The sequence below is a fragment of the Pseudorasbora parva genome, chromosome 7 (genome assembly GCF_024679245.1).
Source record: "Pseudorasbora parva isolate DD20220531a chromosome 7, ASM2467924v1, whole genome shotgun sequence".
Taxonomy (NCBI): Eukaryota; Metazoa; Chordata; class Actinopteri; order Cypriniformes; family Gobionidae; genus Pseudorasbora; species Pseudorasbora parva.
The window spans coordinates 31128625-31154693 of record NC_090178.1 but is presented as its reverse complement, the minus strand read 5'-3'; the positions used below and the strand labels follow the sequence as shown (position 1 = coordinate 31154693).

The 26069-nt window shown below is 36.1% G+C and overlaps 1 protein-coding gene across 1 annotated transcript in view; it reads left to right on the top strand.

The window, feature by feature from the left end:
• The window catches only part of si:dkey-233k19.3 (dynein axonemal heavy chain 11), a 144784-nt gene that overhangs the window by 90549 nt on the left and 28166 nt on the right, over nucleotides 1-26069 (top strand). Inside the window, exons 53-64 of the mRNA XM_067449867.1 lie at nucleotides 421-563; nucleotides 669-830; nucleotides 9789-10022; nucleotides 13819-13965; nucleotides 14076-14189; nucleotides 14957-15100; nucleotides 16258-16440; nucleotides 17354-17455; nucleotides 17582-17716; nucleotides 21273-21446; nucleotides 21731-21966; nucleotides 22099-22221. Of these exons, the coding sequence (XP_067305968.1) occupies nucleotides 421-563; nucleotides 669-830; nucleotides 9789-10022; nucleotides 13819-13965; nucleotides 14076-14189; nucleotides 14957-15100; nucleotides 16258-16440; nucleotides 17354-17455; nucleotides 17582-17716; nucleotides 21273-21446; nucleotides 21731-21966; nucleotides 22099-22221 (1897 nt within the window). The remainder of the gene's footprint in view (nucleotides 1-420; nucleotides 564-668; nucleotides 831-9788; nucleotides 10023-13818; nucleotides 13966-14075; nucleotides 14190-14956; nucleotides 15101-16257; nucleotides 16441-17353; nucleotides 17456-17581; nucleotides 17717-21272; nucleotides 21447-21730; nucleotides 21967-22098; nucleotides 22222-26069) is intronic.

Below are 26069 nucleotides of genomic sequence, written 5' to 3'. Positions count from 1 at the left end.
TACCCTGCCACAATGTATTTCTTGGCTGCTTAATGAGAGTTGTGTGACTTCGCTGTGTTGCACACTTGTTTTACATGTATTTTGGACTCCCTATTGTTCCTGGTGTATTACTGACATCTAAAAGTCTAGACCGTGAATATAAGGCGACCCCATTTTTTTCAGCCGCATTTCCAAGAAAAAACGCCTTCTATTCTGAACAATAGTGTACATCACAATACAGAAGAAAAGATCTGGGAACTTTTATGATGACAGCACTGCTTATATGTGAAATTATTGGATAAATACTACTGTATCTAGACTAAAATGTTACCTAGTAACATTTCCTATTACATAAATGTTACTTGCTCAATATGATGCTTTGTAAATACATTCTTGTACGTTCAAGTGAAATGAACGTGTTTTGTGGTGGTCTGACTCCAGGTGAGATCCCTGATCTGTTGAGTGAAGAGGAAGTGGATGGTGTTAGGAAAGCTGTGAGGAGTGAGGTGCGGGAACTGGGACTTCTGGACAACTATGAGAACTGCTGGAGCTTTTTTATGAATCGCGTGCGACAACAACTCAAGGTCTCACTGCAATGACTGTCTTTTATTATATGTTAGATTTATTGCATATCTTGTTTGGATAATAGATACATGTCTATAGTGTGTGCATACTGTTTGTGTGTGTAGGTTGTGCTCTGCATGTCTCCAGTAGGTAATAGCCTGCGTTTACATGCTCGGCGTTTCCCAGCTCTGCTGAACTGCACCACTCTGGACTGGTTCCAGGAATGGTCCCTCGAGGCCCTCCAGTCTGTCAGCTTGAAGTTCCTGCAGGACATCCCAAGTATTCAGGTAAACCTGAGCTACAGTCAGTCAGAGGAAAGTACCTTCATTGGATTTCCACACCAGTACTTCATCTATAAATGCTCCTTGTCTGTAAAAGCTTTGGCTACAGCTCTTGCATAGTCAGGGGATTTCCCAAAGGGTAAAGTTCTTTTTCAGTCTTCGCTGTTGGCAAACATCCCGACATTGTCTATGCTGCTGGGACTGGCACTTAGGTGAATATGTAAAGAAGTTCTACATGCTTTTGACTTAATAACAGACACACAACTAAAATGTCAGCGGTGGGAAAACAGCAGTTAAGAAAGCATCTGGTCATAGTAGATTGCTTGCACTCGCTGTGCAATTTGACACTCCAGTCAAGTCACATTAGACCACTTTTATATATATCGCACTTTATAAAATAGATTTCTATAAAGCAGCTTTACAGTATGAAACATGAAAAACTGTCTGTTCCACTTTAACTTTAGGTTCTACTAGGGGTGGGCGATATTGCAAAAATATATTACAATATTTTCAGGAAAATCATGATGCACAATTTTTTGACCGTTTTTAGGCTAAAGTAGGAGTGGGCGAAGATGAAAATCTTTTTCATTTGTATCTTTTATTAACTCTTTCCCTGCCAAACACGGAAATTTCCGTTATTTGTGAGAAAACGCTTCCAGGCCAATAACGGAATTTTCCGGGTTTCCGTGTTTTTACTGTCGGGCGTTAGGGGGCGCATCTTCTGAATGAGAGTACTGAATCTCCTGATCAAAACACACGTGAGGAAGACGCAGTGAAACGAGCGATCGCATGTAATCATATGCATATTAAAAATAACGTGATCATCCTCATTAAAAGTGAACTATGTAGTATTTTTGCTGTAAAATATCCAAAAACCACTAGGCCAGTGTTATATATTTTGTTCAGTTGAGTACCTACAATATCCCAGAAGTTTCCAACTATTTGTAAATTGTGAGAAAATTGCTATTTTAACTAAGGACTGGGACGTTGCAGCATTGCATTTGAGAGAGTCGCCTGTCAATTGCGTCATATCTGCGTTCCCCTCGGTTTCGGCTTTTATTTGGCATGAGCGCTTTACTCTTAGCAGTGTGAACAACTGAACGCACGGAGTAACGTCATAACATCGTTTTAAACACACTTAATTGTATCTAATATGATAAACAGAGCTGCATTACCTCAAAATCATAACCGGAAGAGGGGATCTGTGCAGGCGCCCGGCAAATGAGTCCCGTCCCGTCATAATAAAAGTCCCGGTATTCGCAAGGCGGGTATTTGTTTAACAATCGCTCCAGCAGCTTTGCTCAGTTCCATAACACTCTGTCCTGCTCTGCTTTAGACTACAGTAACGTTAATAACCGCATGCATGAACGTGATTTCTGCCCGAGTCCTATTTTTCACCGGCTGTGATGAGAAGACCACATCTCCCAAGATGCAGCGCTCACACTTTGCGTCATCAAACTACACATTTGTTTTGCATAGGCGCCCTCCAGTGGACAAAAGCTGCATAGTGCACCTTTAAACAGCATATGAATCAAAACTATCTAATGTTACTGAATGAAATGTGGACCCAGGACGAGCTACATGACTGTGTAAGCATTAGGGGTGTTGATGGAATCGATCTACTCCATCTGTGTTTGATCATCACTTTGAATCTGATCTGGAAACAGTCTTTCACAAAAATTTGATTTTCTCAGCTTTTTGTTCAAAATGTTGCTTTTTTTATGAAACCTACCCATATTCAAGTGTTGATAAAAAAGGAATGCATGAAGCTAGAATAAAACGTTTTTTTTTTTTTTTTTTTAAAAGAAGAGGGTCAGCTCTTTATTTTGATATATTGCATGCTCAGATATTCATTAAACAAAATATTCTATGGGCTATTCAATTTTGGTGAAAATTGTCAAAAACCCTGGCGGTGGCTGGCAACTTTTTTAAAAACACTGGCGTGGAAAGAGTTAAATATAAGAACAAAGATGCACATACAAATATAATATAATATACAAATGAAATAAACTGTTCTTTATTTTTTATTTTTACAGTAGGCCTAGTATTCAAGTAAGAAATTGAATAAACAAATGTCAAATTTATTAGAGAAAGTTATTCAGTGAAGAGTAGTAAGTAACCAATAACAAACACAGCCCTACTCCAAAACGGTCTTGCCCCTATTTTGATAGCTCTGCCCCACACATACGTAACCCAAGCAACGACTATGGCAGAATCTGCTGTGCCAGTCGGCCGAGGTATGATGTCATCGATAAGTGAAAGCAATGTGTGTTACTATGGTAATCCAGGTCGAATATTCAATGAAAAAGTCATCCCTTCCATCCCAAAAACACAAACACAGTTCTCATGAACACTTCAATAGCAGAAAAATTACAGTCCAACTAATGAATATATTAAAATTATGACAAGACTTGAGGGTTATATTGATCATTAAAATTGATCACTGAGCGCTCTCTTCTCCACATCATTAGTAGATACACCCCTTACAGCTGATTGGCTACAAGGTTGTGTTGGTACTCGGCCCCTGACACTTCTGTAAAGCATTTTTGAAATAACACTTACCCCACCTTTGATGACAAGCCGCAGTTGGTTTATTAGGCTGCTGTTACTTTAAGACCTCATGCATGGATCTAATATACAGACACGCATCCAGTTTTCTCCCAACTTTTAACGTTCACTTAAGACATAATCGATTGTGTTTATGTAAACCTTCGATATATTTTACCCGTGAAAGTCATAGTTTATCCAAAAATAAAAGGAAAATATAGCTGCTAGCAGCAATTGCGGGGCCAAGCCCATTATGGCTCTTCTTGGCTTTTTTTGGACTTTGGATATTATTAGGAAACTTTTTTACATTGCCTAATTCACATGCTTAAACAACATAACTTAACTTTACTTACTACACATTGAATTTGACCAATCAATCTTCAAAGCTATAGCCTGTTGCTTTAAACAGCAGACCACTCATACTTTGGTTTGTTTAATTTTATAAAGGCTTGAGATTTCGAAGGCAGAACTGCAGCTTTTGCCACTAAATGACAACATTACACACAATTTTATAAAGCTGTCCCCCATGGGACTCGAACCCATAACCTCACAATCCGGTGTCTGACACTCATCTCATTGCGCCACAGGGAAGACATGCGCTCGTTGACATGCCATAGGTCCATAGTTAAAATTAGAAATTAACTCAAAATGAAGATTTTTGGATTTAATGAACAACATTATATATTTTTTTGTGAAAAATAGCTTGAAATCATTCTTAGATGTAATTAATGTCTGGAACGGAAGAACATTTTTGCAAATAACCATTTAGAATGCTAAGCTAATTAGCATAAAGACACAAACACAGGCAAGTTCAACTTCAGAGGTGGATTTCTCCGGAACGGTAGCGAATATCAAAAATCTGTTCAGTCATTTCTGTGCGGCTCACTCCATATTTAATGTGAGCCAATTTTGAACAAAATTGGACAAAATTTAAAGGAGGAGTAGCGAAAAAACTGTTTTTCACTTGTTTCAATATGGCACACAGTCACATGTTTGGAAAATGACACATGAGACATCGTCGAAATCTGCAAAACCCAGAGAACAAAATGACATAAATTATATAGAATATAGATAATGTTTTCAAAAGTTATAAACGTTTTAGCAAAAAATCGTATATCTCTGGAACACTAGGTGGCGCTATTCTGAAACTTCTCATGTACATTCGGGACATGATGACGGTCACGCATACCAAATTGTGTGCAGATATGTCAAATATTATAAAAGATATCACATTTTATGACAAAATTCAAAATGGCGGTCACGTGGTTCATCCGATCCTAACATATCTTATATCACCAGATTCAGCATGACACGAGGAATCCATAGACACCAATACTATGATTTTCTGACAAAGCCTTCAGAAGTTATGAGCAAAAATAGCCATTTTTCATATCTCATGACCCCTAGGTGGCGCTGTTCCCAACTTTGGCATGGACCCTCAGATCATGGGTCTGATGAAGCGTACCAATTTTCGTTTTGATTGATCAAAGTTTGGCCAAGATACAGCCTCAGAACCAATTTTGGGTCGAGCTTGTTAAGTTCATGACATTATAACTTTTGAACAGAGATGAATATCAAAATTCTGTTCAGTCATTTCTGTGCGGCTCAGTCCAAAGATTCTCTCTGCCAAGTTTGGACAAAATTAGACAAATTTTGAAGGAGGAGTAGCAAAAAAACTGAATACTGTACTTTTTAAAATAGCCATTACTGTAATGGGCGGAGTCTTAATGTAAGATATTAAATTTGATCAACATGATGAGAGGAATCAGGTGTACTAAGTGGCATTTTTCTACCTCAAAGGGTTCAAAAGTTATAACAGTTTCAATGTTGAATATTTGGACTGGTGGTGGCGCTATGGAGTTGGTCTTAGAGACTCCAAATTTGGTCCATTTACTATTTATGTCTATCTCTACAAGTGTGCCAAATTTCATCATTTTCCTACTTACGGTTCATAGGGCTGCCATTGACTCCCATAGGGGAGGAAGAATAATAATAATAAATATAGCTGCTAGCAGCAATTGCGGGGCCAAGCCCATTATGGCTCTTTTTGGCTTTTTTGGACTTTGGATATTTTTAGGAAACTTTTGTACATTGCCCAATTCACATGCTTAAACAACATAACTTAACTTAACTTACTACAAATTGAATTTGACCAATCAATCTTCAAAGCTTTAGCCTGTTGCTTTAAACAGCAGACCACTCATACTTTGGTTTGTTTAATTTTATAAAGGCTTGAGATTTCGAAGGCAGAACTGCAGCTTTTGCCACTAAATGACAACATTACACACAATTTTATAAAGCTGTCCCCCATGGGACTCGAACCCATAACCTCACAATCCGGTGTCTGACACTCATCTCATTGCGCCACAGGGAAGACATGTGTTCATTGACATGCCATAGGTCCATAGTTAAAATTAGAAATTAACTCAAAATGAAGATTTTTGGATTTAATGAACAACATTATATATTTTTTGTGAAAAATTGGTTGAAATCATTCTTAGAAGTAATTAATGTCTGGAACGGAAGAACATTTTAGCAAATAACCATTTAGAATGCTAAGCTAATTAGCATAAAGACACAAACACAGGCAAGTTCAACTTCAGAGGTGGATTTCTCTGGAACGGTAGCGAATATCAAAAATCTGTTCAGTCATTTCTGTGCGGCTCACTCCATATTTAATGTGAGCCAATTTTGAACAAAATTGGACAAACTTTGAAGGAGGAGTAGCGAAAAAACTGTTTTTCACTTGTTTCAATATGGCACACAGTCACATGTTTGGAAAATGACAAATGAGACATCGTCGAAATCTGCAAAACCCAGAGAACAAAATGACATAAATTATATAGAATATAGATAATGTTTTCAAAAGTTATAAACGTTTTAGCAAAAAATCGTATATCTCTGGAACACTAGGTGGCGCTATTCTGAAACTTCTCATGTACATTCGGGACATGATGACGGTCATGCATACCAAATTGTGTGCAGATATGTCAAAAATTATAAAAGATATCACATTTTATGACAAAAATCAAAATGGCGGTCACGTGGTTCATCCGATCCTAACATATCTTATATCACCAGATTCAGCATGACACGAGGAATCCATAGACACCAATATTATGATTTTCTGACAAACCGTTCGGATGTTATGGGCAAAAATAGCCTTTTTTCATATCTCATGACCCCTAGGTGGCGCTGTTCCCAACTTTGGCATGGATCCTCAGATCATGGGTCTGATGAAGCATACCAATTTTCGTTTCGATTGGTCAAAGTTTGGCCGAGATACAGCCTCAGAACCAATTTTGGGTCGAGCTTGTTAACTTCGAGACATCATAACTTTTTTTTTTTCCAAGGGTCCAAAAAATTCTGTTCAGTCATTTCTGTGCGGCTCAGTCCACATATTCTCTCTGCCAAGTTTGGACAAAATTAGACAAATTTTGAAGGAGGAGTAGCAAAAAAACTGAATACTGTACTTTTTAAGATGGCCATTACTGTAATGGGCGGAGTCTTAATGTAAGATATTAAATTTGATCAGCATAATGAGAGGAATCAGGTGAACTATGTGGCATTTTTCTACCTCAAAGGGTTCAAAAGTTATAACAGTTTCAATGTTGAATTTTTGGACTGGTGGTGGCGCTATGGAGTTGGTCTTAGAGACTCCAAATTTGGTCCATTTACTATTGATGACTCTCTCTACAAGTGTGCCAAATTTCATCATTTTCCTACTTACGGTTCATAGGGCTGCCATTGACTCCCATAGGGGAGGAAGAATAATAATAATAACAATAATAATATAGGAAACTAACAGATACAATAGGGGCTACAGCCCTTTCAGGGCTTGGCCCCTAATAATAATAATATAGGAAACTAACAGATACAATAGGGGCTACAGCCCTTTCAGGGCTTGGCCCCTAATTATCAATTTCATGTCGTTACAATCCCATATGAAAAGCAGACATGTTGGCCACTTTTTTCCATTATTATAAAAGGAGAGGGCAAGGTTATGACATAATTATGACAACTTTTGGGGAAACATTGTTGAAACAGGGGTTTTGTAGTCTCTGTTTTTAATAATGTTAAATGTTGTTAAATGTATTGTTAATAATGTTGTTCTTGTTTCTGTTAGTTTCTTAATGCCATATTGATTTATAGTTTACAGGAAGTGGTTTAAATTCTTTCAATAGGCTTAGCAAAAAGAGGTTTCATTTATCAATTAACACTAAAAACTAAAAGGTTAAAATGCACTGCAATTCTTTCGATGAGTGTTCTCTCCTCACATTTACATTTGCACCAGATTCCTCATAATTAGCTCGACTCTGAAGTGAAGACAAATGGCTGATCACATGCACAGTGAGCTCAGTGACAGACGCAGTTTCTCTCTCTCTCTGCATTGTTGTTTTCCCTGCACCAGTGGAACGATCACTAAGCAGGATCATTTATGCTAATAAAGCAACAGTGATTAATACACACAGACTGACCCTCAGAGAAGCCACAGCTGTTTCAGCCAGACTGTGCGTGTGTATGCTGGAGTTTGTACAGGGGTGTGTGTGTGTGTTTGTGTGTGTGTGTGTGTGTGTGTGTGTGTGTGGGCTGATAATCCCTTCGTTATGGGGACAAAATGTCCCCACAAAGATGGCAATATCCGAAATCCTTGTCCTTGTGGGGACATTTTTAGGTCCCCATGAGGAAAACATCTTATAAATCACACAGGAGGAGTTTTTATGAGAAAGTAAAAATGCAGAATGTTTCCTGTGATGGGTAGGTTTAGGGATAGGGGCAGTGTAAGGGGATAGGATGTACAGTTTGTACAGTATGAAATCCATTACGCCTATGGAAAGTCCCCATAAAACATGGAAACACGACATGTGTGTGTGTGTGTGTGTGTGTGTGTGTGTGTGTGTGTGTGTGTGTGTGTGTGTGTGTGTGTGTGTGTGTGTGTGTGTGTTGACTCGTGGCCAACTGTGAGTTTGTTTCCTATCTGTGTATTTCACTCAGTGCTGGACTATAATACTGGAGTATTGAATTTAGGGCTGTCAGTCAATTCAAATATGTAATCACAATTATTTTCTCATAATGTTTGCAGATAACACATTCAAGTTGCTTTTTAAGGCAAGTAAAATAAATCATAGGCCTTTTTGTTAATCAGCAATTTGAGTGGATGAGAAAAAAATCTGCAACAGTCAGCTCACTTGCACAACAAACATCATCTTTACTTCGCAAAATGCATCAAAGCACAATGTAAATGCAAACCGAGAATTTGCATAAAATAAATAATAAAGAATAATATAAAATAAGAAGAAGAACTGAGTAATAAAGCAGTTTTCCCCACACTTTATGGATGTTTTTGCCATTGCCCTGCAGTTCTTCAATGGTGTTACGTTTCAATGAATAACATAATTTTAGTCATGGAAAAAATATATTTAATATATGCACTTGCATGTTAACACATTCACTTTGGCATCCCTATTTGAATTGCTTCTTCAAAACATTTAAAATGATATCTCTGTGAAAACTATTCAGAAGGTAGTACAACTATTTGTATATTTTTTTTATAACTATATATATATATATATATATATATATATATATATATATATATATATATATATATATATATATATATATATATATATATATATATATATATAACTATATATTGTTTAGTAAACATCTAAAAGGTGTATATATGTATATAACCTTTTAGATGTTTACTCTTGAATTAGATTTATAACCAGATCCCACATTTGTGGAACATTTATCTTAATGCATGTATAAGTATCAAAGTGCTTTATTTCTGACACAGGTAACAGTGACCTTTGAGTTTAAGAGATTGATGGATTATTTACATGCATTTAACTCGATACGCTGTTTATCAAATAGCATTATGTCAGGTATTCATTTATAACCATCTTTTTTTTCTGTTTCTTTTTTCTTTTTTTGCCAGCCAGTTACATGTACATGTTTTATTGCTTTTCAGTGAATTATGATCTGTGTTCTTGCATCTTTTAAAATGCATTTGCCTTTGTGTGAATTGATCTTTAACAGTCTGATAAATGAGTCAGTCATCAGACAGCAGTGCGCATCATAAATAACCAATAAACAAAACACAACGTGCAGTCTCAGAAAGTTAGAAGCCATGTGACAAACACTCGCCCTACTTTATACCGGGTGTCACCAGCCTCGGGGCATTATTTTTCCAGCCCTCTACCAGCTTAATCTTCCCTCCTGCGTCTTGCACTTAAATTTCAGATTGAGTAAGTCCAGAAGCCGGCAAAAGAAATACAAACTTGGAGATGAATTCAGGATTTATGAAGATGATATTTCAGGGCCCTTGACAGCCGAGGATGTTAAAGAGCATTTAATCCGAACAGGTCCCTCTCTTACCCTCTCTCCCCACTCTTACTCTCGTCTTTACAGCCAACTGTTCGGGAATCCATCAGTCTTTTCATGGCCCACGCTCACGCGAGCGTCAAGCAGGTTAGCGAGCGTTACTGCTGCAATGAGAGGAGGCACAACTACAGCACGCCTAAGAGCTTCCTAGAGCAGCTGAGACTTTACGAGACTCTGCTGGGAAAGAGAGAGAGGGAACTGCATCTGAGACACAGCAGGCTTCAGTCTGGCCTTCAGAAACTCAAGACGACTGCCTCTCAGGTGTGTAGAACTCATCGCACCACAGAAATCTTGACTGACCTGTGTAGACACTCCTCAAGGCTGGAGCTGGGGAATTGGGAAAGAATGGAGTTACTGCTAGTTAATATGCCCAAGATCACTCACTGGAGGTTGAGGGACTCATAAACCTTGAGTCTGATAGTCTGATGATTGCTTGCCTTTGTGATATAGTGTTTAGTATTCAAATGTTGCAGAGGTTTTATCTGATAATGGAATCTAGATTAAAAAAAAAAAAAAAAACAAGTTGCTTTTACAACTTTGAGCAAGTCGTAAATGGCTTTTTGCGAGGTTCTTGGAGAGCCTTGATTGAGATTAAATGTTGGATGAAAGCGCTCTAAAAGAAATTTGTGAAATTTTACCTTGAGACACATTGAAAAATCTAATATAAACCTGTAAATGCGTAAAAATGCTGTTTTTATTGTTCGTTTTGCTGTTTAATTGTCAGTAAATTTTTACTGTTTAATGTTGGTAATATACATTTTTTTTAAATTAAATAAATTCATAATTGTATGTATGTATGTATATATATAATCTGTATATATAAAATGTTTGTTTGTAATTTTAACATTTAAAGGAAGTGTATGTAAGATTGTGGCCAAAACTGGTACTGCAATCACTATCCTCTCTCCCCCACTAGAGCCCTGCACGGGCCTCAAATCTAGGCCCTAGCCCAGCCCTGGCCCGAGATGCTGAGGCCCTAGCCCGGCCCGTGTCCGACAGCGTATCAAAATTATTGGCCCGAGTCCGACTGGAGCCCTTTTTTTTTTGCAACCATTAAAATAGTTCAGTTTTGTTTTTAATGTCAAAGTAGTTATATTTCATTTTGTTTCTTTATTAAGTTAATTTAGAAAAATGTTTAGAGAATTTTTGTTTGTTTGTTACTTTAGGTACCCCTTTAACAAGGTAGCGCTGGGAAGATGAATCTGTATTTAAACTGGGTCATCAAAGTAGTAGAAATGTGAACTTATTTTTGAATTTGGTGCCTTCTAGACTGAGAAAAGACAGAAAATGTATTTTGTCTCATGGGGATGAAAGACTACAATTCCCAGAATGCTTCACTGCCCTGTGAGGCCATTCCCAAAGCCACCTACTTGATTACTGTGACTGAGTTGGAGAAGACACTACAGTAAAAAACTGAACATGTCTGTTCAATATAATGAGTGAGTCACCGCGCGAGTATCACAGCACTGAGCACTAACTGCAGGAGTCAGATTGTCATAAATGAGCTGATGAGCTCTATGATGAGAGCTGAGGTAATCGCAACTACACTCGCGGCATACATTCACAACGCGAGTTCAGTCTGGCGCGTTTCAGTTCATGCCTTTGCAAGCTTAACTTTCATAGAAATTAATTTGAGAAGTTAAAAGACTTACATTGCTCACCATAGCTCCATTTAAATGAGTGCCTGTAGCTGTGAGCTGAACTCTGATCTCCCATCCCCCATGCGCGGGTTCAAAACATGCGGAAATGGCTCCCTCTGCTGGCTGTAGTCTTTAGCCTTTGGCCAAACATTCCTCCTGTGATGCAAATATCGTCAATTTGCGTCTTAGGAGGAATTTTTCCACAAATAAAATGCATAAATCTCTTGTCTCAGGGGGATATGATGGGGGAAAGCACAATCATTTGAATATACTCCAGGGTTTCTACTGATACAAAGCCATATGCTAATCGCTGAAGTAACCCTTTAAATTAAAGTTTTAATTTTATTAAGTGACGCCAAGCGACCAGTGGCCAACAGTGAGTTAACCGCATGTTTAATCAATTTAGTCTCTCAAATCAACTCTTGACTTGTCTTGCCCATAATAAAATCCATAGATATAAAAAACTTTAAGCATCACAATGTTAGTTAATTTCGCCTACTATTACCACCACAGTAAAAGGCATTTTTGACAATTTTTTGATTTTTGATTTTTGAAAAAGAGCATGCAGGTTGTCTTATACCTTACACCTACGCAAAATGAATATAAATCCGATCTTCAATTCCCGCAGTATATGCTCATTTAACAGAGTTTACAGCAACGAAAGCAAAAGATTCAAGATGCATTTTATCCAGCATCTCATGTCAAATTCAAAGACCGCAATATGAGAAAGAGCGACCTAAGCACACTGGTAAGATCATTTAGTCTCATTCATTTTTATTGAACATGATTGTGTTTTTGAGTATCTAAGACTTATTTTATCTTTCATTTATGGCCATTTGCATTGGCTTGCTTTAGCCTACTCATTTGCGGCGATGCATGTTGCATTAGCACCATAATATCTGACTACAACATATAGCCCATAACACACTCTCACACGTTTATTTTTTAACTGTTTGCCTGGAGTAAAATTTATACATGTGGGTTAAACAACCAGATACATTTACATTTGTCCAGTTTCATCTGAAATGCTTTCATACCAACTTCTGAATTGGTTTGTTTAGTGATCGGAATTAAATAGGCTGGCCTACGTCTCGAAAGCATCTCGGAAGGCATTTAGGCCCACCCCTGGTCATTTCGCAATCAGGTCTGAGAAAACAAATGAAGGAACCAGTTGTAAAAATTCCATAACTCTAGAAGCTTTGGAAACGTCCATGCTGCTGGCATGGACTCTGAAAACTGTGCGAGCCATCTTGACAGTTGCATAAGCTATTATATAGTCTCGTGTTGTTTCCACCAGCGCAGAACATCTCATTGTTCCTTTTAATAAATAAAATACATTTTAAACGAAGGGGAAGTCTAAAATAAGGCCCGAATCCCAGCCCGCGTTTTAGGGATGACGTGAAAATTGGCCCGAAGCCCGGCCCTAGGGGCGTGAAAAAGTTGGGGCCCATCGGGCTCGGGCATAGATGCAGGGCTTTATCCCCCGCCCTTGAATTGAGGTTGCCAGATAGGCTGCAGGATCCAGCAGGAACGTTTGTAGCTGCAGCTGTACTAACTAGAGCAGAGCTGGCAACCCGGATGCTGAAACACTACTGACATCGTGATTGGTCGATAGATGGAGGGTGGAGCTTCAGGCCAAAACAAAACATTTCAACATCAACGTTGAGGGCGGCAGCAACAACTTTTAAATGACAATATCCTGGCCGGACTACTGTTGTCAGTGATATAAGTATTTGAAATTAACATGATTTTTCAATGTCTAGTGGCATATCAGGGCCATTTTATGATTAATTTCTTACATAGAGCTCCTTTAATATAACATTATAACATTTAAATGTTATAATATTATAACATTTCAAAAATACAATTGCATCTGAAACTTTTGGATTTATGGATTTATTTAAATATGTTAAATACCATTAATTTATTCCTGTGATGCAAAGATGAATTTACAGCAGCCATTTTTCAGTGTCACATGATCTCTCAGAAACCATTATATACATTCTTTTGATGTCCAAGAAACTTTTCTTATCATTAGTATCAATGTTGGAAACGTTGGTTTAATGTTGCTTAATATTTTTGAGGAAACGAATACTTTTTTTCCTAAATACTTTGCCTAATATAAATTCAAAAGTGCAGCTTTTAAATTTATTTAATTTTTTTTTATTTTTGTCATTATATTATAAATGTTTTTACTGTCACATTAGATAAATGTAATGTGTCGATATATAATAATCTATAATGGCAGAATATAAATAATATTTTTTTTTAAGTCTTACTGACCCCAAAATTGTAATGTTATATACAGTTAAGAACAGAACTCCTGTTTCCTGTATTAACCAGTGCTTGTATAATGTAATTATGAAAAGTTAAGAGCCTATCTTATACTGAATATAAACATCATATATTCGCATTAGGTTGAGGATCTGACCCTCAAGCTGAACTCACAGGAAGTGGAGCTGACGCTGAAGAACCAGGCTGCTGAGGCTCTCATGGCCAGGATTGGCCTGCAGACAGAAAGAGTGAGCCAGAAGAGAAAAGACGCTGACCTAGAGGAGCAACGGGTAGAGAAACCGAAGCCTTAAAACTGGAGGATCTGAGATTTATCTTTACTGAATATCAAGATGGTGCTTTGATATTTCCACATTACTCATGAGAGTGTATTCATCTGTAGGTAGCTGCCATGCAAGCAGAGGTGTCACGAAGACTGAGGGAATGTGAACGTGATCTGGCTAAAGCTGAGCCTGCTTTAGAGGCGGCTACAACTGCGCTCCAAACACTCAACAAGGTAATATTTAAAATGGAAAAAATCTATAAAAAAAGATTTGTGCAAATGTACAGTTTATACACTACCATTTGAAAAGTTTAGGGTTAGTAAGATTTTTTTGAATGAATGAATGAATGAAAAAAATATTTATTTTTTAATTTAGAAAGGGCACATAAATTGATAAAAAAGTGACAGTAAAAGCATGCATACAAAAATGTATATTTAAAATAAATGTGTTCTATTAATCTAAAGAGCCTTAAAAAATCATGGTTTCTACAAAAAATATTAATCAGCACATTAGAATGATTCATGTGATACTGAAGATGCTGAATATTAAGCTTTGCCGTCTCAGGAATAAATTGCATTTTAGAAAATATGTAAATTGTTATTTTGACCATAACAGACTTTTTTATGGTTTTGTGTGTGTATATATGTACTAGATATGTGTGTGTTTGTTGTGTGATGCATTGCACCTGTATTTTCATACATATATGATGCTGTAAAGAAGTAGGCTTACAACTTTAAAATAGGCATATATTTATGCCTATGAGTTGTGGTCTGAGAACTGGTAAATTTAGTGGTAGTGATTAAGTACAAAATGAAATGGTACTCCACATTTGTGTTAATAACATTGTAGTAATAATTTCTGAGTGTTGCTGTTTTTAAAGTAATTGCAGGTGAATTTGTAGGAAATGTTCAAATATTTGTGCCACCTGGATTTGATGGATTAAATGGTAACACTTACTCAATTAGCAGTTCAGTTTCTCTTCCTCTTTTGTATCTTTCAGGTGAATCTGACAGAGTTAAAGACGTTTCCAAAACCCCCGGAGGCTGTGATTAACGTCACCGCGGCTGTGATGGTGCTGCTAGCTCCACACGGGCGAATTCCTAAAGACCGCGGATGGAAGGCCGCCAGAGTCTTCATGGGCAAAGTAAAGGCATTGCTATGACAACAACACACCCAGTGCTGTCTGATTCATGCTAGTGTAATCCACATCCAGCCCTTGACCCGCAGACCCCGCTAACCTGGTACAGTGCCATGTATACACCACGTGTGTACATGAAAGCACTTCTGTGGAAGAGAATATTAAATACATGTCACATGAGATAGAAATGGGAATATTAGGGAAAGCTTGATTTATGAGGTCAGCATGAAGAGGAGGAGATAGCTTTTAAAAGTGTGATGTGTGATATGTCAGATGGATAAAGAACTAGGATGCATATTCAGAGGTTGCAGGTTGAGTCCTAAGTAGGGCGACCCACAAATGAAAAGGTCATAACTGTGCTTTATTACTACTGCGACCTTCAGTGCAATATTTTATCCCAGATTTGTCCAGTGTTTGTGCTTTTATTCTACATTAAGATGCTTTTGAATAATAAGTTGGGTTTACTTAATACAGCATCATTGCTAATAACATCATAACTAATATAATTGATTTCTCTAAATTATTAATTTAAATAAGTTTTTTAATTGTTGTATCTTAATGCACTGAACTATATATATATATATATATATATATATATATATATATATATATATATATATATATATATATATATATATATATAGTTCAGTGCATGCATATATATATACTGCAATTTAAAAGTTTGGGGTTAATGATTCTTTAATTCATTAAAAGCATTAAATTGATCAAAAGTGACAGTAAATGCATTTATAATGTTATGTTGTTTTGAACTTTCCATCCATCAAAGAATCCTGAAAAAATATGTCGCAGTTTCGACAAAAATATTAAGCAAATAATCATATTAGAATGATTTCTGAATGATCATGTCACTGTAGACTGGCTTAATGATGCTGAAAATTCAGCTTTGCCATAACATAAATAAATTATATTAAATTAAATGTTAATAATATTTCACAATTATTACTGTATTTTTGGCCAAGTAAATGCAGTAAATGCTTGACATAAGAAACTTCAAAATCATACGGAACCCACATTTTTGAACGGTAGTGTATTGTGTTTATTTAACTAAATATAATTTTTTTTCCAATAAAGTCTTTAAAAAATAGGTAACATCATAGTTTTTAAAAAATATATAATTATATAATCACTCTCTTCTTCTGTAGGTGGATGACTTTCTGCAGGCTCTACTTACTTATGATAAAGAGCACATCCCTCAGCCCTGTCTGAGCGTGGTGAAGCAGGAATACCTGAGAAACCCAGAGTTCCATCCGGATCACGTCCGTACCAAGTCCTATGCAGCTGCAGGCCTCTGTGCATGGGCCATCAACATAGTGCGCTACTACGAGGTGAGGAAGTGTGACCAGACGCATAAGTATTTATATATGAATGTTAATGCAGTTTCATGAATTTAAATTCAATACATATTTTTATATTAATTTTAATAACATTTTAAATGATCAGATTTGGAAAAAATATATATTTTAGAAAATCTACTTTGTAAAATCAATAAAAACATTTGTAAAAATATTAAGAAATTTATTTAACTAAATTAACTTTATTTAAGCCAAAGTTGTTTTGAGCATTAAAATTACAATAATTTATTTTAATAAATAAAAAAGACCATTTTGTTTATATTTTAGATCTACATTTGAGGAATTTATTCAATTAATTTGAGGAATTTAAATCAAATAAATTATATATTTATACTTATACGAACTTATACATTTTATAAAGAATTCCTAAATATAATCAAACAATCCTTTGGAAATATTTTAAAGAATGTTAGAGCTTGCTTTTAGCTTTTTCAAGTCAAAGTGGTTTTTAGCTTCAAAATTAAAAACTCTTATATTAAAATTAAATTAAAAATTAAAAATCTTTTATTTTAAAAATCAGCTTAATATTTTTCCAAATAAGAAGCTGTAATATTCTTTAAGCCAAAGTTGTTTTTAACTTTAAAAATAAAAAAGAAATCTGCTTTTTTTATTTTTTTTATATGAAATATATGGAATTTGAAATATCAATGCAATTTTGAGGAATTAAAATTGTAATAATATTTTAAATAACATATATAAAGATAAAATCTAACTTTATGAATATAAAAATAATGATATTAAAAAATCCTTGGGGAATATTTTGAAGAAAAAATATATATATATGTTATAAATATATATAAATATATATATATATATTTATTTATTTATTTTTTTTATTTTTTTTCATGCCTGTGTAAGGAAAGAGAATGTTTTCTGGGTTTTTAAGGTTTATTGTGAGGTTGCACCAAAGCGCCTGGCTCTGGCACAAGCCAATAGTGAACTGGAAGCTGCTACTACAAAACTGCTCTGTGTTAGAAAGAAACTGGAAGTAAGTGACTATCTTCTCTATGTATTAAGTAAAATTTAAAATAGCTATCATGCACCATAACCAGTCAACAAAACGTAATATTGAGATATAAAGTAGTAGTATCTCATAGTTGCTTTGTGCTGACAGGATCTGGACAGGCATCTGCAAAGCCTAACAGCTCAGTTTGAGAAGGCGGCGACTGAGAAACTGCGCTGCCAGGAGGAAGTGACACGCACCAGCCAGACCATTGAGCTGGCCAATCGGCTAGTGGGAGGCCTGCAGGTACTGGCCGGCTGTGAGAGGAGAGGGTCTGGGGTTATAGGAGAGTGCACCAGCAGACCTAATCTCAACATGAGTTTGGCTTCATTCAAAGGGGAGGTGGCCATGGCTTAAATGTTTGGCCAGACGCTGAGATTGAGCGCTCGGAAGGAAGGGGTGTACCACGGCAAATGCACCATTGATCTGGGCAAGGGGCTAGATGGATGTAGGCCAGTTCGGGACAGCGAAACAAGAAGGGCACATATTCATCTGCTATCTATTTTCCTGAATGGGGCGATCAGGATAATTGGTTTATGAGGGATGAACTGGATTTGTGTGTACATGCCCGACTTTAAATGGTTTTCTCTTTTCTCACTCCCTGTAGCTTTGACCATATATATATCCACGTGAGATTATCTAAAATCTTTAGCAGTGGTAATGCAAAAAATAATAACATAATGTTTCTTTTAGCGCTTTTATTTAAAATGTTCGACTTTCTTATACAGAGAAATGAATAGGGCTACAATGGGACAGCTTGGCTTTTAAACATATCAAGACAAATGATTTGTCTTTATGCCATTGACCTGGAAGCAATAGTGTTTAGACTAATAAATCAGGCCGTCTATATGTAATCATTAACTTACCTCAAAGCCTTAACAGCTGTTGGAAATTAAAAACGCTTCACCCAGGACTGAGTGATATTCCAAGCAATCCATAATGCATTAGGCTAAAATTATAGTGATTTTTAACTGTCGGGAATTTATTATGCGACATGTTCTAGAAGCTCGGCCCCGGCAAAGGCAATGTCAGACAAGATTTATCATTGCAGGAGCATCTCTGCGATATTATTGAAGTCTTAAATGAGTGCTATATTGATGCAGAGTGAAAATGTAACTAAACTTTCAAAGCCAGTTTAGGTGAATTGTGACTGTATACATTATCGCTCATGTTCTGTCTGTGTTTGATCGATTGCAGATGGGTTAAGAGTGAGGTTTATATCTGGGCCTGAAGGCTAGATTTTAGGTTCTAACACGCCTTTAAGTGTTTCCTCTCATTTGTCTCAATCATTTTGTCTTTATATTACTGGGTTGTGTTTGCAAACATATACAGTGCCGTTCAAAAGTTTGGAGTTGGTAAGATTCTTGCTTACCAAGGCTGCATTTATTTCATAAAAAATACTATAATATTGTAGCCTGGATGCCAGCTGAACTTAGCACCGCCCACAACATTTAGGTCGGGCAGTTTGTATTCTGACTAGAATTGAGTATGACCACGTCAGGCTAGTAATATTGTGAAAAATTATTACAATTTAAAATACCTGTTTTCTATTTTATTACATAAAATATATATACATATATCCGTGATGGCAAAGCTGAATTTTTTGCATCAATTCTCCAGTCTTCAGTGTCACATGATTCTTCAGAAATCATTCTAATATGATGATTTGGTGCTCAAGAAGCATTTGATTATTATCAATGTTAATTACTTTCATCAAAAAGCTGATTTATTTCACTAATTCCATTCAAAAAGTGAAACTTGTATATTATATTTTTTCATTACATATAGACTGATATATTTCAAATGTTTATTTCTTTTAATTTTGATAATTATTAGTGACAACTAAGGAAAATCCCAAATTTAGTATCTCAGAAAATTGTATTATTACTTAAGACCAATACAAAGAAAGGGTTTTTAGAAATCTTGGCCAACTGAAAAGTTTGCACACGAAAAGTATGAGCATGTACAGCACTCAATACTTTGTGGGGCTCCTTTTGCTTGAATTACTGCAGCAGTGCGACGTGGCATTGAGTCGATCAGTCCATGGAACTGCTCAGGTGTAATGAGAGCCCAGGTTGCTCTGATAGTGACCTTCTGCATTGTTTGGTCTGGCGTATCGCATCTTCCTCTTCACAATACCAGGTCAGGCGAGTTTGCTGGCCAATTAAGAACAGGGATACCATGGTCCATAGGTGTCAACCTATCATGGTACCTCGGTTGAATTCACTGAGCACCTGAGAGCGATCCAATCTTCCACAAATATTCGTTGAAGCAGTTTGCATGTCTAGGTGCTTGCTTTTATACACCTGTGGCCATGGAAGTGATTGTAACACCTGAATTCAGTGATTTGTCCCAATACTTTTAGCAATGTTGTGTCTGTGTGTGGGCATGTTTTTGTGAGATATGAGGACACAAATGTGTATAATGACATGGGTATGACACAGGTATTACAAGGAGAGGGTGAAATATGAGGACATTGGCCATGTCCCCACTTTTCAAAATGCTAATAAATCATACAGGAGGAGGTTTTTTTGACAATCAATCAATCAATCAATCAATCAATCAATCAATCAATCAATCAATCAATCAATCAATCAATCAATCAATCAATCAATCAATCAATCAATCAATCAATCAATCAAAAAGAAAGTAAAAATGCAGAATGTTTCCTGGGATGGGTAGGCTTAGGGGCAGGGGCAGTGTAAGGGGATAGAAAATACGGTTTGTACAGTATAAAAATCATTACGCCTATGGAATGTCAAACGTGTGTGTGTGTGTGTGTGTGTGTGTGTGTGTGTGTGTGTGTGTGTGTGTGTATGTGTGTGTGTACATATAACATGATGAATATATATGCTCTTATTTTGACATTTCTATTCATGAAAACTTAATAAAAAATATTTAAAAAACATATTTTTTTATGTTTCATTAATAGAAATGTCTAAATGAAAGCATTTATTTAAAATAGAAATATACAATTTTGATAATGTTATATTTAAATGTCAAAACAGATGTCTGTTATTTTTGATCATTTTAACTCATTATTGTAGAATTAAAGTACTTGACATACTGACCCAAACTTTTAAATATTAATGTACATTTTATGTTCATTGAGAAAAATGGATTTTCCAGTTTTCATAGCCAAAAAAGTTGCATAACTGTAATGCAAAGAAAACCAAAATTAAACGTCTGTTGTAAATTCACTGCTGTTTCTTTTATCTATATAATATAATTAATATAATATAATATAATTAATATAATATAATATAATACAATACAATACAATACAATACAATACAATACAATACAATACAATACAATATAACTATAATATAATATAATATAATATAAAAACAAACAGAAGTATTTAAACTGATATACTATATCAGTTTAAATGTTTCAATTTGTTTTAAAAAACTAACTGAATTAAATAGATCTAATAGCTAAATATGTTCAAGAGAGCGTGAATTATTGTATCGTTTTCTGAACATCCCTGAAACCCAAACCACACGCATCTATTTAAACTGACGTGTGTTACTGAGGTGTTTTGAAGTGGTGGGTGTGTAACTGTAAATGTCTGTTTTGTTACCGTGCTGTGCCCATCATCCGTTATTTCCACCACTTAATCAAGCAGCTACGCCCGCAGCGTAGAGGGAATCGTGATCTTAAGGTGATGTGCATCTTGAATTAATATTTTGTTACATAATGTGTATTTTAGTGTGACTCAAATCTCCAAATAATTTTTGTGCCCACTGTAAAGTCACAATGCTATAGGTTGAGATTCACCCAGATTCTCTCACTTTAGGCAGAAAATGTGCGTTGGTCAGTGGGACAGCTGGAGCTGGAGTCTCAGCTGAAGACCGTGTGTGGTGATGTGCTTGTGGCTGCTGCTTTTGTCTCTTATGCTGGATACTTCACACAGCCGTACCGTCACCATCTCCTTCACGGCATACTGATTCCTTTCCTCCGAGAACTCAAAGTATGCTCAGAATTTCCATTTTTTTAATTATATAGTGTTTTGCATTTATTTATTTATTGTTAGTCACATAATATGATTAAATAACAAGACTAGGAATAGTTTATTTGATATTATGGCTTATTTGCCAACTCTCATTTCTCTTGTGATGTTTGAGGGGATTTTTTTTCTTCCTGAGCTGTCTACTATAAAATCCTGTTACTGCACTACTGTGTCTGCACTCCAATGGAGCGTTGAATTGAATAGCATCACTGTCTGTCTTCCTCTCCTCACACCTCGTGATCCAGACCCCTATCCTGCTGACAGACGGTCTGGACCCTGTACTTACACTGACTGACCAGGCCACCGTGGCAGGCTGGCAGAACCAGGGCCTGCCAGCTGATCGGCTGTCCGTTGAAAATGCAGCCATCCTGATGTCCAGCCAGCGCTGGCCTCTGATGGTGGATCCTCAGCAGCAAGCCAGCAAGTGGATCCGAAACCTGTATGGGCCCAAACTGAGAGTGCTGCAGTATGGACAGAAAGGGTAAAGTCATTTTAGTTTGGTCAGATTTTTTATATTACCGGTAAATAATATAAGTAAACAAAATGCTACTAGTCTTGAGGTTGATTTTTCTTGTCCTGGACTTGCTCACTCATTTTTGATGTTATCATTTAGGTATCTGGATGTTATTGAGCAGGCTTTGGCCTGTGGTGAGGTTCTCCTTATTGAAAACATCAAGGAGAGAATAGACCCGCTCCTAGAGCCACTGCTAGGAAGACAAACCTTAAAAAAAGGAAGGCAAGTTTAACCATCCATATCATGCTTTCTTGTATTATACCAGTGATTCTCTCAATATGTGTATTGCAGCTTTTTGTCATAGATATCTAGGAATTTTATACTGAGCTTTAAAGAGCCCCATTTTGTTCTGTGCAGTATAAAATCTAGAATGGAAGATGAATTGGGGTTGTGTGATTTGAATAGAGGTGGAGGCAGCGGTATTGATTCTGCACTCACAGAAGCTGATAAATGTGCATTTGTTTGCTCTTTTTCTTTATGTGTGTTGAATACGGATCAGTTTAGGCAAGTCGAGGGATATGTTTTAACTCTGGGAGAACAACAGTATTTATTTTACTCTACTCTACTCTACTCTACTCTACTCTACTTTACTTTTATGTTTATATTATATTATATTATATTATATTATATTATATTATATTATATTATATTATATTATATTATATTATATTATATTATATTATATTATATTATATTATTAGCCTAGAAATCTAGACATACCCTAGTGGCAGCAAATCTAATCTGCCCTGAATGTCGTCTAGCAACTCTTAATAGACTTCTGAGCTGGAAAAACCAAACTCTAGTCAGGCCAGTCACATCGTGTATAGAGTCAGTGGGCTGGCTTAACATAATGGCGGCAGAGTTGTGTGCTACTAGTACAGGGTTTTTCAAACTTTATGATGCCAAAGAGCCCCAAACATGATAAACCTTTTATGAGGGACCCCTTCCTAAAATCCATCTATTTTTATGTATGAAAAAACATTTAAAGGGGTGGTGAAACACTCAGTTTCATCACAATCTCATGTCAATCTTGAGTACCTATAGAGTAGTATTGCATCCTTCATATCTCCAAAAGTCTTTAGTTTTATTATATTTATAAAAGAAATATAGGCTGTACCGAGTCTTTCCGGAACAAACCGAGCACCTGGAGGCGTATCGTGTGGGCGGAGCTAAAAAATGACGAGCGCGCAGCTACTGCACGAGAGCTTCTGAAAGCTGATATCCTCGAGCGTGGAGATGAAAACGTTACCATAAATAAACCATGGCTATCAGATTCAACTAATACAGATATGATCCAGAATCAGATCCAGAGGCTGAAATAAATTGAACAGGAGAAACAGCAACAGCAGGACGTCCGTCTCTGTGGTATGTTCTGTATTTAGTGCCCTGTCAACATGTGTGTGTCTTTACCCGCAGTTTATGAGGACATGATTCGGTTTATGGACTATTGTATGCGACTAAACCTTAGCAGTAGCAAGCAAAACGGTTTTGCACGTCAGACTAGTGTAACGTTATACATAGAACAACAATGGAGTAACCATTTGAATGACGAAGCACGCTTTGTGAGGACGCTAGGTTTATGTTTGGGTGGTTTTCTAATAAACAAACTGACACCTATAGTGGTCAGCTAAACAAATGTATTTAAACACACACCATAGATCGCATGCTCCATTAATAAATTAACTAACGTTATACACGATCGTGTTGTTTACTAATGTTAACTTAAGCAACGATAGCCAACAACTGACATTTGAAGCAGTTTTACTCACCGCCTGTTTCCAAAGCACGACCGTGAACCTTTATCGTTGGGACCGCTCCGTCAAAAACACACTTCTTTGGTAGGTTAACTGTTGATTTCGTGAAGTCCTGACAGCAGAGACCATGGAGATCCACTTTTGCGACCGAAGCGTATGTTGTGACGCTTCCCGTCATTTCTGCGTTCAAATCGGTTCAAATGCAGCGCTGCCTTCCCGGAATGCTGTGCTGAAGCGCTGAAGTCGATTGATGTCACCCATAGGAATAAAATGGAGCGCGGCGCGACAGATGTGTTGCACGGACTAGTGGATCTGCTGCACCTGAGAGCATTGTTTATGGGCGGCGTGCATCTAGTCACGCACGTGCGCACCTTTCCGGGAGAAGAGCCCGTGCGGCCCATACAAGGACCTTCTGCTCTATCGACGTCAAGCGGAGCCATAAACTCTCTGAAACTTGTGAGAAACCGGAAGGAGTATTTTTGACACAGAAATACTCTATCAAACGTCCAACTTAGGTTTTGAAACTTTGTCTATGTTTAGGATGGGAATCCAAGTCTTTAACAGTGTAAAACGCTCAGTATGCATGAAACAGTCAGTGTTGACTGTTTCATGCATACCCCCCCACCCCCCCAAACTGTAAGATCAATAGTGAGTGTCACATTATAAATGCAACATATTGTTTCCAAACTTAAATCGACTATACTTAATAATCAAAAATGATTTATATAAGCACTGGGGTTCTTAACATACTTTGTTAAGCACCCCAGCGAGCAAGATAAAGGGGACTATAGTAAGAACAACTCACTAGAAAGATACAAAGCAAATATACAATTATGGAAAGTACGGCAAGAAAGGTGAGAAACATTTAGAAATGAAACAGTTAGAATATTTGGTAGACTTTATCCATTTTTATTTGTATTCTCTGAAATTTTCTGGGGACCGCTTAGAACCTTCTTGAGGACCTCTGGGGGTCCTTGGACCCCAGTTTGAAAACCCCTGTACTAGTAAACACAGAAGCTGACGAACAGCGGTCTTTCGAATCGGCTTTGGCTGTGACTCTGGAAGACTTGGAGTTAAGCTTTTCTTTGAAAAAAGAACAAAGAACGGTACTAAAATCATTCTTAAGAAGGGAAGATGTGTTCGGAGTTTTGCCGGATACAGGATACGGCGAAAGTTTAATCTATCAACTAGCTCCGCTTTACCTTCTTCGTTGCTCTGGTTGGTTGTAGCGCTATCCTATCGCGTGCAGAGGGAGTTTGAAAGACAACCGTTTATCCCGCCCCTCAGATTGAGCCCTGCCAATGGTGAGTTTCCAGACCAAACATCTTGATGTGTGTCTTGCTTGTCAGGCTATTATATTATATTATATTATATTATATTATATTATATTATATTATATTATATTATATTATATTATATTATATTATATTATATTATATTATATTATATTATATTAATTATATTATATTATATTATATTATATTATATTATATTATATTACATTATATTATATGATATTACATTATATTATATTATATTACTGTATTTTATATTATATTATATTATATTATATTATATTACATTATATTATATTATATTATATTACTGTATTTTATATTATATTATATTATATTATATTATATTATATTATATTATATTATATTATATTATATTATATTATATTATATTATATTATATTATATTATATTATATTATATTATATTATAAGGATGAGTCAAAAGTTGTATAAGCCAAAGCATGACAAAAAAATTGGATGCTGCGTTAAGGGTGTTAAATATTTAAACTGAAAATAAACTGAAAAAATTAATTGTTTGCATTAACTAGCTAATTTTGTTTATAATTATATTATATTTAATATAACTATTTTATTTAAAATAGTTAATTAAAAAATCATTTATTAGATGTATCAATTTGCATATTCAGGTTTCTTTGAATCTGAGCAAAGAAAACTAAATACAGTAGGCATATGTATGTACTGTAAAATAATTACTGGGGCTTTTTTCTGTTCTGTCTAAGGAGAGATCATAGTCTAAAAGACTTTTACTCCATTTTAAATGAATGTTTGTGTGGTTACTAGATGAGATGTGAATTAACTACAGAAGATATTGTTAACTTGGTTCACATTTATAACCTTCAACAGAATAATTTAAAATAATCAGTGTGTTTTTTCTGGTATTTCTAGAATGTGTAAATAGATGCAACACCTCATCTGTTTTTCTTGTTTTTCTCGATGCCGAGTTATTAATTTCTCACCTCTAATTTCTCACGTCTTTCTAGTCTTTTGTCCTTGTAGTA